The following is a 13293-nucleotide window of genomic DNA, read 5'->3' as shown; positions in this document are numbered from 1 at the left end:
GAGATCTCTTGGTGCACCACTGAGTCACACCAGCTGGGCTATTTTATAACTCTTATGTATGAGTCACCAATTTCATATAAACCCTTCCTCAGGAACACTAAAACTAATTCAGGGGAGATTGGAGATCAGTGAAACTAATCATGTGTTTATTGCTCTTAGCTAACCATCTTAGAAAATTTCAGCTATTCAGAAAAAAAGATTAATTTATCCTTTAAACTGTGTGCATTTTTTATGGACAGAGTTTCTTTTTAATTTGTAAGCTTCTTTAAGATTAATATTGATACTAGGTCACATGGATTCATATCTGTATCTAGAGGTCCCTACAATGCTGTTTGTTTATGTATGGCAACACGTGATCCCAGAGGCTTTGGTACTGCATTGTTATCTGAAATGCTGAGGGTTTGTACACAGCAGATGCACACATACCTGTGGAATGAATGATGAGTGGTTACAGTGAGTTAATACAACATAATCCTGTACATTAAATAAGCGGAGCTGGAAGAGATACTTTCAGAATAACCAGTTTCCTAACTTATTTTCTGTGTATGCCTCTTTTTTTTTTTTAAGATCTCTGCACTTGTCCTAAGAGCCCAAGCATCTGAAATTTTACTTGAAGAGTTACAACAGGGGTTTTCCCAAGCAAAGAGGGATGTTCAGGAACAGATGGTAAGTTAACATTTAAATAAACATTAACTATGTTAAATATAGTCCTTTTTGTTCTATCTTGAAATCATCTTTAATATGACTTTATCTCCCAGTCCAGGGCCTATAGAACATTAGTAATGGACAAGATTATGTAGACATTATGTAAAGACATTATTTCTTTTTTAAGCCTACCTCCGGACCACCGCCCGCCCCCCCCCCCCCCAATATTCTAATTTTTCACTCATTTATTTTTTTGCTTTGGGAAACCTAAACTAAATAAACTATGGAGCATCATTTAATTTCACTTCCAAATACAAAATAAAAATTGAAATTTCTCAAAGCCCTAGCAGGGTGAAGCTTATAAGCAGTCATGCTTTTCCTTGACAGCCAATTTACTTAAAATAGCCTCACTAATTGCACATGAGTTATGATTTTTTAAAAACCATGCTGATAAATACTGCTGTGGTACTGGGGAACTTCGAGAAGGCCATTCACTTTGAGATGGATAGGGTAAGATATATATATATTTTTATCTTCACCTGATGACATTTTCCCATATTTTGTTTAGATTGTGTGGGAGGGAGAGAGCGAGAGAGAGAGAGAGAGAGAGAGAGAGAGAGAGAGAGAAACATCGACATGAAAGGGACACATCAAGTGGTTGGCCACCCACACGACCCAACCAGGGCTGGGGATAAACTGCAACCGAGGTACGTGCCCTTAGCGGGAACCGAACCTGGGTCTCTCTGTACCGCAGGCCAACGCTCTGCTGAGCCAAACCAGCCAGGGCGTAAGAGATTCTTGAAGAACAACTGACTGTAATCTCTGCAAAATAGTTCCTCAGATTTGGGCCCCCTCAATAGTCTGACTCCATTTGCCTTATTCTGTCCTTTTTCTCAAAGTTGGGACTCTGCAGCTGATGGCCCTTTGTAAATTGTAGCATACTGTAGTTGGTTCTGCTGGATGGTCCTATAGAGCTGCTTCTTGTCAAGCTCTCTTTCAGGGATGACCAAAACAAAAATCCTAAGGTCTTATGTTAGTGGAGTTTTTTTGGTTGGCATTGTCTAAATGACCTTTAAGGTGGTCCTTAAATACTAGCCCTGGTCTGTTGGGAAGCATCTCATCCTAATTTTTGACCAGAGAGAGTTTTCATGTTTTTTAATTAGTTAGACACTATGAAATAACAATCATCTAAAACTTACTGTTAAATGCTAACAGAAATTCGTAACATTTTTCCATCCCTTCACCTTTTTCCTTATTGTCTGTCTGCCCGCCCGCCCGCCCGCCCTCCCTCCCTCCCTCCCTCCCTCCCTCCCTCCCTCCCTCCCTCCCTCCCTCCCTCCCTCCCTCCCTTCCTCTTTCCCAAACACTTCTTAGACTGAGTGGAAGGGAAGAAGGGAAGGAGAGAGAGAGAGAAACATCAGTGTGAGAGAGACACATTGGTTGGTTGCCTCTCACATGACCGGGGCCAGGGATCAATCTTGCAACCCTTTGGTCTGTGGGCTGATGCTCGAACCACTGAGCCAAATTGGCCAGGGTTCCTTATTGTCTTTTAAAATTCATCTGCTTTTGCCCTGGCCGGTTTGGTTCAGTGGTTAGAGTGTCAGCCGGAGGACCAAAGAGTCTCAGGTTTAATTGTGGTCAAGCGCACGTATCTTGGTTGTGATTTTGGCCCTGGTCAGGGTGATGCAGGAGGCAACTAATTGATGTGTCTATCTCACATAGATGTTTCCCTCTCCCTTCCTCCCTCCCTCCCCCTCTCCCTTCCTCCCTCCCTCCCCTCTCCCTTCCTCCCTCCCTCCCCCTCTCCCTTCCTCCCTCCCTCCCCCTCTCCCTTCCTCCCTCCCTCCCCCTCTCCCTTCCTCCCTCCCTCCCCCTCTCCCTTCCTCCCTCCCTCCCCCTCTCCCTTCCTCCGTCTGTCCATCCTACTGTCCGTCCCTCCCTGTCTCCCTCCCTCCCTGTCTTCCTCCCTCCCTCTCTCCCTCCCTCCCTCTCTCCCTCCCTCCCTTTCTCCCTCTCCCTCTCCCTCCCACTCTATCCTAAGATAAATGGAAGAATATCCTCAGGTGAGGATTAAGCAAAAATAAATAAAACCCACCTGCTTTAGCCAACATTTTACAAAGTTGATTCCACTTAGAATAAATGTGTTGCAGGTGACACTGAAGAATTGTTTAAATTAAAGTTGAGTACCTTACGATTTTCTTGAAAATACCTTTAATGGTTTTTATGCTGAGAAAGAAAGAGAAATTAAATTTTTTAAAAAAATTTACTGAATTTATTAGGGTGACATTGGTTAATAAAATATAGGTTTCAGGTGTACAGTTCTATAATACATCATCTGTATATTGTATTGTGTGTTCACGACCCCAAGTCTTCTTCCATCACCGTTTATTCCCCCTTTATCCTCATTTACCTCTCCCAACCCCTTTCCCTCTGGCAATCACCGTACTGAGAAACTCAATTTCTTACGCTGCTTCAGAGAAAAGTACCAATGATAGTGTTTGAGATCTTAATATTTTCCCTTAACTTTTGATTTTGAAACATTTCAAACTTATAGAGAAGTTTAAGGAATGAACATGCATAAAATATTTAGATTTACCAGTTGTATATTATTAAATTTTTTCATACTTGCAGTTGTTTCTTAGTCCCTTTCTCATATTATATATGTATGTATAAACACACAGGGAGGGGCAAAAGTAGGTTTACAGTTGTTCATATGAAAAATAGTACATTAATAAATAAATAATAATACAAGAATAAACTCTGCTTTACATACTCAAATCTGTAATCCTACTTTTGCCCCACCCTGTTTTGTTTGTTTGTTTGTTTGTTTGTTTTTTTAAAGAATGGTGGCTCTGGAACGTATCACCTTACTCCAGAAAGCTTTTTTAAAATTGATTTTGGAGAGAGAAACATTGATCACTTGCCTCCTGCATGCAACCCAACTGGGAATCAAACCTGCAACCTGGGTATGTGCCCTGACTCGATCTCCAGTGGGGGCATGCAGGAGGCAGCTGATAGATAAATGTTTCTCTCTGACATCAGTGTTTCCTTGTCTCTAAAAAAAAACCAATAAAAATTTTTTAAAAAGAACATCCAATCTTTTGGTGTATGGGATGATGTTCCAACTCTCTGAGCCACCCAGCCAGGGCTGTAGATTTTTCTGAACAATTTGAAATTAAGTTTTAGATCATATACTCCTAATACTTCAGTATGTATTTCCTAAGAACAAAAATGTTGCTCTGCATAACTATGATACTATTATTATAGTTGACCCTTGCACAGTGTTAGGGTTAGGGATGCTCACCCTGGCACAGTTGAGAATCCACGTATACCTTTTGACTCCCCCCCCAAACATAAATACTAATAGCCTTCTGTTGACCGGAAACTTTACCACTAACAGTAGCAGTTGATTAAAACATATTTTCTGTGTTATATGAATTATATACTGTAGTCTTAAAATAAAGTTAGGAGAAAATATTATTAAGAAGATCATAAGGAAGAGTACTCTACATATTTATTTTTAAAAATCTGCATGTTGTGGACCTGCACAGTTCAGACCTGTTATTCAGTGTCAACTGCATATTAATAAAATGTAACCATTGTCCTCAAATCCTTGCTTGTTTTTTAGTGGTTTCAATTTATTTTAGATTTTTTTTCCTTTTAATTCATTTTTAAAATTTTAGTTTTTGATTGAGAAACCAATCATCATATACTGTATTTTATTGTTGTGTCACTTATGTCTCTAATCTAGACTAGCCAACCACTTTTTTCTTTTTTTGCTTTTATGACATTAACGTGTTTTAGGAGTCCAGACTAGTTGCCTTACAGAATGCATTTGTCTGATTATTTCTGCATTGTTAGATTCATGTTAGACATTTTGGCAAGAATACTACATATATGAAATGATTCAATGGGAGTTTATAACATGAAGATGCATATTATGATGGGTTGATCCCATTATTGGTGATGTTAAATTTGATCATATGGCTAAGGTGGGGACAAAATAATTTCTTTTTTTTTTAATTTATTTTTTTTTATTTTAAATCTTTATTGTTGTATGTATTATAGATGTTCCTCATTTTTTTCCCCATTGACCTCCTCCTCCCCCCTCCCGCCCCCCTCCCACCTTTTCCCACACTATTGTCTGTGTCCATTGGTTATGCATATAAGTTCTTTGGTTTATTTCTTCCCACCCCCCAACCCCTTTCCCTTTGAGGTTTGTCAGTCTAGCAATGAATTTGTACTTCTTAATCCCTTCACCTTTTTCACCCATTCCCCCAATCCCCCTCCCATCTGGCAACCAACAAAATGTTCTCTGTATCTATGAGAATGATTCTGTTCTGCCTGTTCATTTTGTTTGTAAATTCCATTGTCGATAGATATGTATTCATTGCCATTTTGTTTGTTCATATATTTTATCTTTTTCTTCAGAAAGACCCTTCATCATTTCATATAATAACGGTTTGGTGGTGATGAACTCCTTTAACTTTTTCTTGTCTGGGAAACTCTTTATATGTCCATCGATTCTAAATGACAGCTTTGCAGGATAGAGTAATCTTGGTTGTAGGTTCTTGCTTTTCATCACTCTGAATATTTCTTGCCACTCCCTTCTGGCCTGCAGAGTTTCTTTTGAGATATCAGCTGACAGCCTAATGGGAACTCCCTTGTAGGTAACTAACTGCTTTTCTCTTGCTGCTTATAAGATTCTCTCTTTGTCTTGAACCTTTTGCATTTTGATGATGATGTGTCTTGGTGTGGCCCTCTTGGGGTTCATCTTGTTTGGGACTCTCTGTACTTCCTGGACTTGTATGTCTGTTTCCTTCACCAAGTTAGGAAAGTTTTCTGCCATTATTGTTTCAAACAGGTTTTCGATTTCTTGTTCTCTCTCTTCTCCTTCTGGCACCCCCAAGATGCGAGTGTTGGCACGCTTGAAGTTGTCCCAGAGGCTCCTTACACTATCCTCATTTTTTTGTGTTTTCTTTTTTCTTTTTGCTGTTCTGATTGGGTGTTTTATGCTTCCTTATATTCCAAATTGATGGTTTGCTTCTTGGATTTACGTACTCTACTATTACTATTGAATCTGTGTAAATTATTCTTTATTTCAGTTAATGCCTCCTTCATTTCTGACTGTGCATCCATCATTTCTGACTGGTTCTTTTTTATGCTCTTGAGGCCCTCCCTAAGTTCACTGAGGTTCTCACTAAGTTCATTCAGCATCTGTTAGGTTGCTTATCTCCATTTCGCTTAGTTCTTTTCTTGGGGTTTTGTTCTGTTCTTTCATTTGGGACCTGTTTCTTTGTCTCCTCATTTTGGCTGCCTCCCTGTGTTTGTTTCTGTGTATTACTTAACGAGAGGTATGGGGCTAGCTGGGACCAGATGCTGCTTGTTTGAAAGAATTTAGGAAAAACCTGAAGCAGGATCCAAGACAGGCCAGTCCTATGGTTAAGCAAGTGGCAACAGCTTGGGTGGGCCTGAAAGTTGGGTGGGGCGGGGGCTACCAGTGAGCCAGGTTGCTGGAGTCCCAGATATGGCAGCTGTCTGCTGCCCCAGGGAAGGGCTCACCAAAGGAACAAAGGTCTCTGACAGCACATTTGTCACGGAGAAAGCCCCCTCTCCAGCCCTTGCTCCAGTGCCAAACAGCTCAGTTCTTCCCTGTGTGTCTCTGGTGCCCCTCTAGCTGCCTCCCCTTCAAGCTTAGAGGGAGAGAGTCCGTTAAGTCCGTGCTCTTTATGGAGCTGCCTGGGGCTCCAGCCGCTTCAGCTTCCCTGAACCTCAGTTCCTGCTGGTTTTCCCAGCCAGAAGTTATGGGGACTTCTCTTCCTGGCACTGGAACCGAGCAGGGCGTCTGGTGTGGGACGGGGACCCCTGAGTCCTCAGGGAGGACCTTCCCAGCCAAGGTGTCCTCCTGACTTTTATCCTCCACACATGGGTGTGGGACCAGCCCGTCTGCCTCTTCCTCTTCTACCAGTCTCAATGCAGCTTCTTTAATTCCGTAGTTGTAGGACTTCCATTCAGCTCGATTTCAGGCGGTTTTTAATGATGGTTGTTCTGTAGTTTAGTTGTAACTTTGATGTGGTTGTGGGAGGATGCGATACCGCATTTACCTACGCTGCCATCTTGACTGGAAGTCGGGACAAAAGAATTTCATCAGTATTGTTACCAACAGCAAACCTAAGTGAAGTTCGTTTCTTTGTAATTCTTTTTGCTCTTAGAACATATCCCAGGTTAAGGTTTTCAGTCTGGGTACTATGTTCAAAAGTTACTTGAATTGATTTTTCTCTCTGGTTGTGTTACCAATTTTATATATGGTTAGCTCCATTTGTTTCTATTTGTATTACATTTTTGGATTTTTTTGATGTTGTTAATTCTCACCCAAGGACATTTTCCCATTGATTTTTTGAGAGAGAGAGAGAGACATCGATATGAGAAAGACACATCAATTGGCTGCCTCCCGCATGACCCCTACTGAGGCTGGGAATCAAACCTGCAACCCAGGTATGTGCCATTGGAATTGAACCTGAGACCCTTCAGTCCACGGGCTGATGCTCCAACTGCTGAGCCAAACTGGTTTTCTTTTCAAATATTTTTTTTTGAACATGCAGTGTGGTTCATAATCAAATATAAAAATGTGTAAATCCTCAGAAGTTTCATTTCCATTCCTTATCTCTTTCATCCTGTTATCATCCACTCCCATACATGATCATTTAAATTTATCTTTTATCTTCTGTTTTTCCTCTTTACAAAAATGAGCAAATATATACATACTCTTCTTTCCCTTCTTTCCTATCTGAAAGGTAGTGGGATGCTAGTATGCTGTTGTAAATGGGGGCAAGTGAGCAGTAAAGCACAGCTGATTCTGAGTTCACGATGAATAAGAGCCAACAGAATTAGCCAAAGGTGATGCAGGACCCTGCCTGCTTGCAGCCGCAGATTTGTCCTGCAGGATGCAGTGATCCCCTTCCCTGAAATGTCCTTGAATCCTTTCCTCTAATTAGGTACCCCTTAGTCCTTTTATCACTGCTGTACCCATTCTGTCATAGCACTTGTAGTATAGTTGGTAATTTTTGGTTTACTTATCTTTCCCTCCACTGCACCATGAACTTTTCCAGGGCACCTTTTATTCCCCATGGGCATCAAAACGCCTAGCATAGAGTAGTAGCTGCTAAATAAATCAATGGATGAGTGAGTGATCTACATTTATGTATATGTTTAAGTTAAGTGACTTAGTACTAAAACAGCGGAAATGAAATACTTTTGTAGAATTTTATCTTATATTCAAGTTAGAATAACTTTTATATTGATATAAATTCATATGAAGCACCTAAAACTGTTTTAGACATCAATAAGCAGAAGTAGGACCATGTCCCTTTTTAAGAATGAGCTACTCAAAGGTCCTGCATTTCCTAAACATATATCCTCTTGATGACATCTAATATTGGGGGTTCTTAGGCTACTAACAGTGATCCTGAGCTTGAACATAGGTATATGTAATATTTCTCCCTACTTTCTATTGAATGCATGCTGTCAGGAAATTGGAGTTGTCTTGTAGTGTATGCTCTATTTGATATAAGCCTTAATTGTGTCAGACACTTCCATCAACCTAGAGATACTGTTCCTTCTGTAGTCCAGGGATATGGGGGAAGAGATTTATTACTTTTAGGCTATTGGTAGAAGCAGTGGAGAATGAACGGAGATACCTTGCTTCATTGCCTGTCCCCTTCAATATATGTAAAGGCTGCAAGTCCATCTCTGAGCTGCTGTTTGTAAGTCCCAGAGCGCTATGTACCCTCTATCTGCAGCCCTCATTTGGTTTCGCCTTGTGTTTCTCTGGTGCAGCTATCAGCACATAGGATTTAACCTTTCTGGCTATGATTAGTATCTGTTTCTATTTTAGGCAGTGCTGATGCAGTCTCGGGAACAGGTTTCAGAAGAGCTGGTGAGGTTACAAAAAGATAATGACAGTCTTCAGGGAAAGCATAGCTTGCATGTGTCGTTACAGCAAGCAGAAGACTTCATTCTCCCAGATACTATAGAGGTAACTTATTTTCCACATGATCAAAAATGTAAACAAGTACATTTTCTGAAATGGCTATAAATTCTTCTGTTTTACATTTTATTTTTACTTACTTATTTTTTGTTAATCCTCACCTGAAGATATTTTTCCATTGATTTTTGGAGAGAGTGAAAGGGAGGGAGGGAGAGAGAGAGAAATATCAATGTGAGAGAAACACATCGATTGGTTGCCTCCTGCATGACCCACACCAGGGCCAGGGACCAACCGAAACTGAGGTACATGCCCTTGGCCAGAATCAAACTCGATACTCTTTGGTCTGGGGATGACACTCTAACTGCTGAACCAATCTGGCCAGGATGCTTTTTTTTTTAAAAAAAACAAACGAACAAAAAAACAGGCTTTATTGAGATATAATTGACATACTAAATAGTTTGTCTATTTAAAGTGTATAATTCAGTGATTTTTAGTATATTCTCAGATATGTAGCCATCACCACAATCAATTGAGAACATTTTCATCACCTCAGAAAGAAACTCCTTACTCTTTAGATTCCTTCACCCCATAGGCTTAAGCAACTACTAATCTACTTACAGTCTACAGATGGCCCTATTCTAGACTTTCCCATGAATGGAATCATACAGTTTGTAGTCTTTTGTGATTGACTCCTTTCACATAGCATACTATTTTCAAGGTTCATCTGTGTTGTAGCATGTATCAGTTCATCATTCCTTTTTATGGCAGAATATTTTATCTCGTCATCTATTGATGAGCATTCGGGTTGTTTCCACTTTTGGGTTATTAGGAATAGTTGCTATAAACATTCACATACAGGTTTTCATGTGGACTTGTGTTTTCATTTCTCTCAGGTATAAACCCAGGAGTGGGATTGCTGGGTCATGTGAGATCTCAGTATTTAATTATTTGAGGATTTCTCCACATCCTCACCACTTGTTTCTTTTTTTTTTTTTTTTTAATCCTCACCCGAGGGCATTTTTTGATATTTTGTTCAGATAGAGCGGGAAGGGGGGAGAGAGAGAGAGAGAAACATTGACGTGAAAGGTACACATCTAGTGGTTGCCACCCACATGACCTATCTAGGGCCGGGGACAAACTGCAGCCGAGGTACATGCCCTTAATGGGAACCGAACCCGGGTCTCTCTGGACCACAGGCCGATGCTCTAACCACTGAACCAAACCGTCCAGGGCTTGCTCTTTTTTTTTTTAAGGGATTAAACTTTTTTTTTTCTTTTTTGATTTTAGAGAGAGAGGAAGGGTGAGTGAGAAAGAGCTAGAAACATCGATGAGAGAGAACATTGATTGGCTGCCTCCTCATGCCCCCCACGGGGGATTGAGCACACAACCTGGGCATGTGCCGTGACCAGGAATTGAACTGGTGACCTCTTGGTGCATGGATCTATGCTCAACCACTGAGCCACACCGGCTGGGTGCTTATTTCATTTTTTGATTATAGCCATCCTAGTAGATGTGAAGTGGTATCTCATTAATTTGCATTTCCCTAATGACTAATGATATTGAGCATCTTTTCATGTGTTTATTGGCCCTTTGTATATCTTCCTGAAAAAACATCTATTCAGATCCTTTGCTCATTTTTTATTTTTTTTATTGCATTATAAGAGTTCTTTATATATTCTCCATGTAAATCCTTTATCAAGTAAATTACTACTTGCAGATATTTTCTCCCATTCTGTGGATTGTCTTTTTCACTTTCTTGACGGTGTCTTTTAAAGCACAAAGTTTTTAATTTTTATATAGTCCAGTTTACCTATTTTTTTCTTCTGTCCATGTCATAGCTAAGAACCCTTTGCCAAATCGAAGGTCTGTAAGTTATTCTAGCAGTACCAAATTGAAAATGCACCAGAAAGTAAATGTTTGAAGGGGTCACCGAGTTGGATCCTTGTGATGTTTTTTCTATTCAGCACTTAAAAGAGTGTAATCACACTCACCTGACTTCCAATAATTTCATTTATTTATTACATATTTTTTGTTAATCCTCACCCAAGGATATTTTTTCCATTGATTTTTTTTTTTTTTTTAAGAGAGAGTGGAAGGGAGATGGGAAGGAAAAGGGGGGAGAGGGAGAGAGATAGAGAAAGAAACATCAATTGGTTAACTTCCTGCATGTGCCCTGACCGGGGCCTGGGGATCAAATCCGAAACCCAAGTACTAACCCTTGACCTTTGCCTATATTGTTTATAGGATTTACTTGGATTTGGCATAAGATGAAATTTATGCCAGAAATCGAACCTGTGACCCTTTGGTGTGCAGGCTGACGCTCTAACAGCTGAACCGCTCAGGCCAGAGCACTTCCGATAACTTTTTAGTCACTTCCATTCTTCTGCGGTTGGGTGAATCTGGGCTACAAAACCAGAAGTTTCCTGGAGATGTTCATACCTATCTCCTGACTTGCTCCAACCATTTTTACACATACATTTTAGAACGTTTTAATCTATAAAAAAATTTCATGTTATGCCAAATCCAAGTAAACCCTATTAAACAATATAGGCAAAGATGAGATTTCTTAGAGCAGTTTTCAAAACAAAATAGAAAAATTTATTTGTAAAAATCCTTTTGCTCTTTCATTTTAAAATGTTTTTATTAATTTCAGAGGGGGAGAGACAGAAACACGGATGACCACCTGCCTCCCACATGCCATCTGCCACCCCCACCCCCCGAAACCCAAGCACTGGGAATTGAACCAGCAATCTCTGCTGGTGCATAGGTTGATTCTCAACCACTGAGCCACACCGGCCAGGCTGTTCTTTTATTTTTAAAAATAGAATTGTTAAAAATTATTTAAAAATCAAAGATTACATAAATTTATAGTTTTGTAAGTAACAGTCTTCCCTAATCCTACCTGTATACCTTCTATAGTTTGGACCTCATTCTTTCCTGTATGTACACATTATTATTTTTGGTTTTGGTTTTGATTTTATTCATTCACAGGGTTTCCATTGCCTATCTTGCTATTAGCTCCTTGCTTTCCCTCTCATCTCTTCACCATCCCGCAGTTTGTGGTCTCTGCTCAGTTTACTGGTCCTTCGGAGTGAGCTATCTCCTTTCTGAATTGGCGACTGATCTCATCAAGGAGAAAGTTGAGCGGATCTGTCCATACCACTTAACACCTGTTAAAATTTTCTCTCTTCCATGTTCTCTAGAAACTTTTTATTCCTAAATTAAAAAAGAAAAACAGTCTAGCCTGTGAACCTTGATTCTTAGACCTGCTTCAGCAGTAAATCTTACGAAATATTTGTTTCGGTTTTTTACTTTTTTCTGCTGTTCTTTAATTTATATGCATTTGCTAGTTATCTAAAAATCCCAGTTTTTGCATTAGAGTTGCTTTAGGATATAATTGGGAGGACTTAAAAGAAGACAATTAGAATTTAGGGAAAAAAGATTTAAGCTGAATTTATTATAGCAAACAACTGATCACCTTAGAAAGCCATTCTTTGCCATACTTGTCTCTGGGCTAACATTGCTCATGGCAGATGTTAACAAGTGGTTGATTGAATGAATAAGTAAATACATTTTATGTTCTTAGAGTTCACACTTGCTTTTGAGTTTGTCTTTTTGGTCCTTATACCTGAACTCTCCTCAAACTTAAGGACTAGTAGAAGCTCCTAAGCTATTCATAGTGAATCCCACATTGTAATTCACTTAACATTTTTATTTTTCTGCTTATGAAACAGTTTTGAGGGGAAAATATATAGGTCACAGTGCACGTTTTTTGGCTTGAAATGTCTTGATAACATGCTGAATGTTAACACGACATGCACAGTACCTGTCCCTTGAAGCCCCAAGTCGGGTGCAGTTGGAAGTCTTTAATTTTTGAACCATTTAAAACAACATCTGATATTCTGGTTGCAGAAAATCTTTAGCTTTTGTTTATTTTCTTTCACCCCCACAAACCCAGTGACCATTTGTTTCTTGAATCCAGGAACTCCGGGAGTTGGTATTAAAATACCGTGAGAACATCATTAATGTGCGGACAGCAGCAGACCACATGGAGGAAAAGCTGAAGGCTGAAATACTCTTCCTAAAAGAGCAGATTCAAGCAGAACAGTGTTTAAAAGAGAACCTTGAAGAAACTCTGCAATTAGAAATAGAAAACTGCAAGGAAGAAATAGGTGAAGATAAAAGTGATGTGATTTAGAGTTGGAGGCACTAAATAAAACTTACTCTGACTGTAAGAAGTAACACATGATCATAGAATGTGGAAAACAAAATATAGGAAAGAGTTAAGTAATTTTTCCAGGTGTTCTGATACATCCAGTAATTCAGAGTAAAAAAAAAAAAAAAAACTCGTCGTCTTTTCGGACAGTTACTAAACTGTCTTCAGCAGTTACTAAAAGAGGAAGTCAGCACTTGAACCCAGACCACTGGGGAGCATGACTGGATGAGGGGCATTTCCTTGCAGAACTTTGATGGGTTAGCAGACTTCTGCAGGGAATATCTCCACCCCACACCCCAGAGTTAGATGTGGGTATTTGTTGTAGAGGGGATTATGATATAGAATTATTCACGTGGACACTGCCTTCACCTGAGCTTGATTATGATGCTGATTGGTTAGGGATAACTTTGAGAAAAGGGTGTTGGTTTTTCCCACATGTTCAGTG

At 39.7% G+C, this 13293-nt stretch overlaps 1 protein-coding gene across 5 annotated transcripts in view; it reads left to right on the top strand.

The window, feature by feature from the left end:
* The window catches only part of RABEP1 (rabaptin, RAB GTPase binding effector protein 1), a 130912-nt gene that overhangs the window by 109887 nt on the left and 7732 nt on the right, over positions 1-13293 (top strand). For all 5 annotated transcript variants that reach the window (XM_036268064.1, XM_036268068.1, XM_036268067.1 and 2 more), the window contains 3 exons: positions 568-666; positions 8540-8680; positions 12615-12804. In XM_036268064.1, coding sequence (XP_036123957.1) covers positions 568-666; positions 8540-8680; positions 12615-12804 — 430 coding nt within the window. The remainder of the gene's footprint in view (positions 1-567; positions 667-8539; positions 8681-12614; positions 12805-13293) is intronic.

Source organism: Molossus molossus, unplaced genomic scaffold, assembly GCF_014108415.1.
Source record: "Molossus molossus isolate mMolMol1 unplaced genomic scaffold, mMolMol1.p scaffold_m16_p_19, whole genome shotgun sequence".
Classification (NCBI taxonomy): domain Eukaryota; kingdom Metazoa; phylum Chordata; class Mammalia; order Chiroptera; family Molossidae; genus Molossus; species Molossus molossus.
The sequence above is the reverse complement of the archived record's forward strand: the minus strand, read 5'-3'. Positions and strand labels throughout refer to the sequence as shown.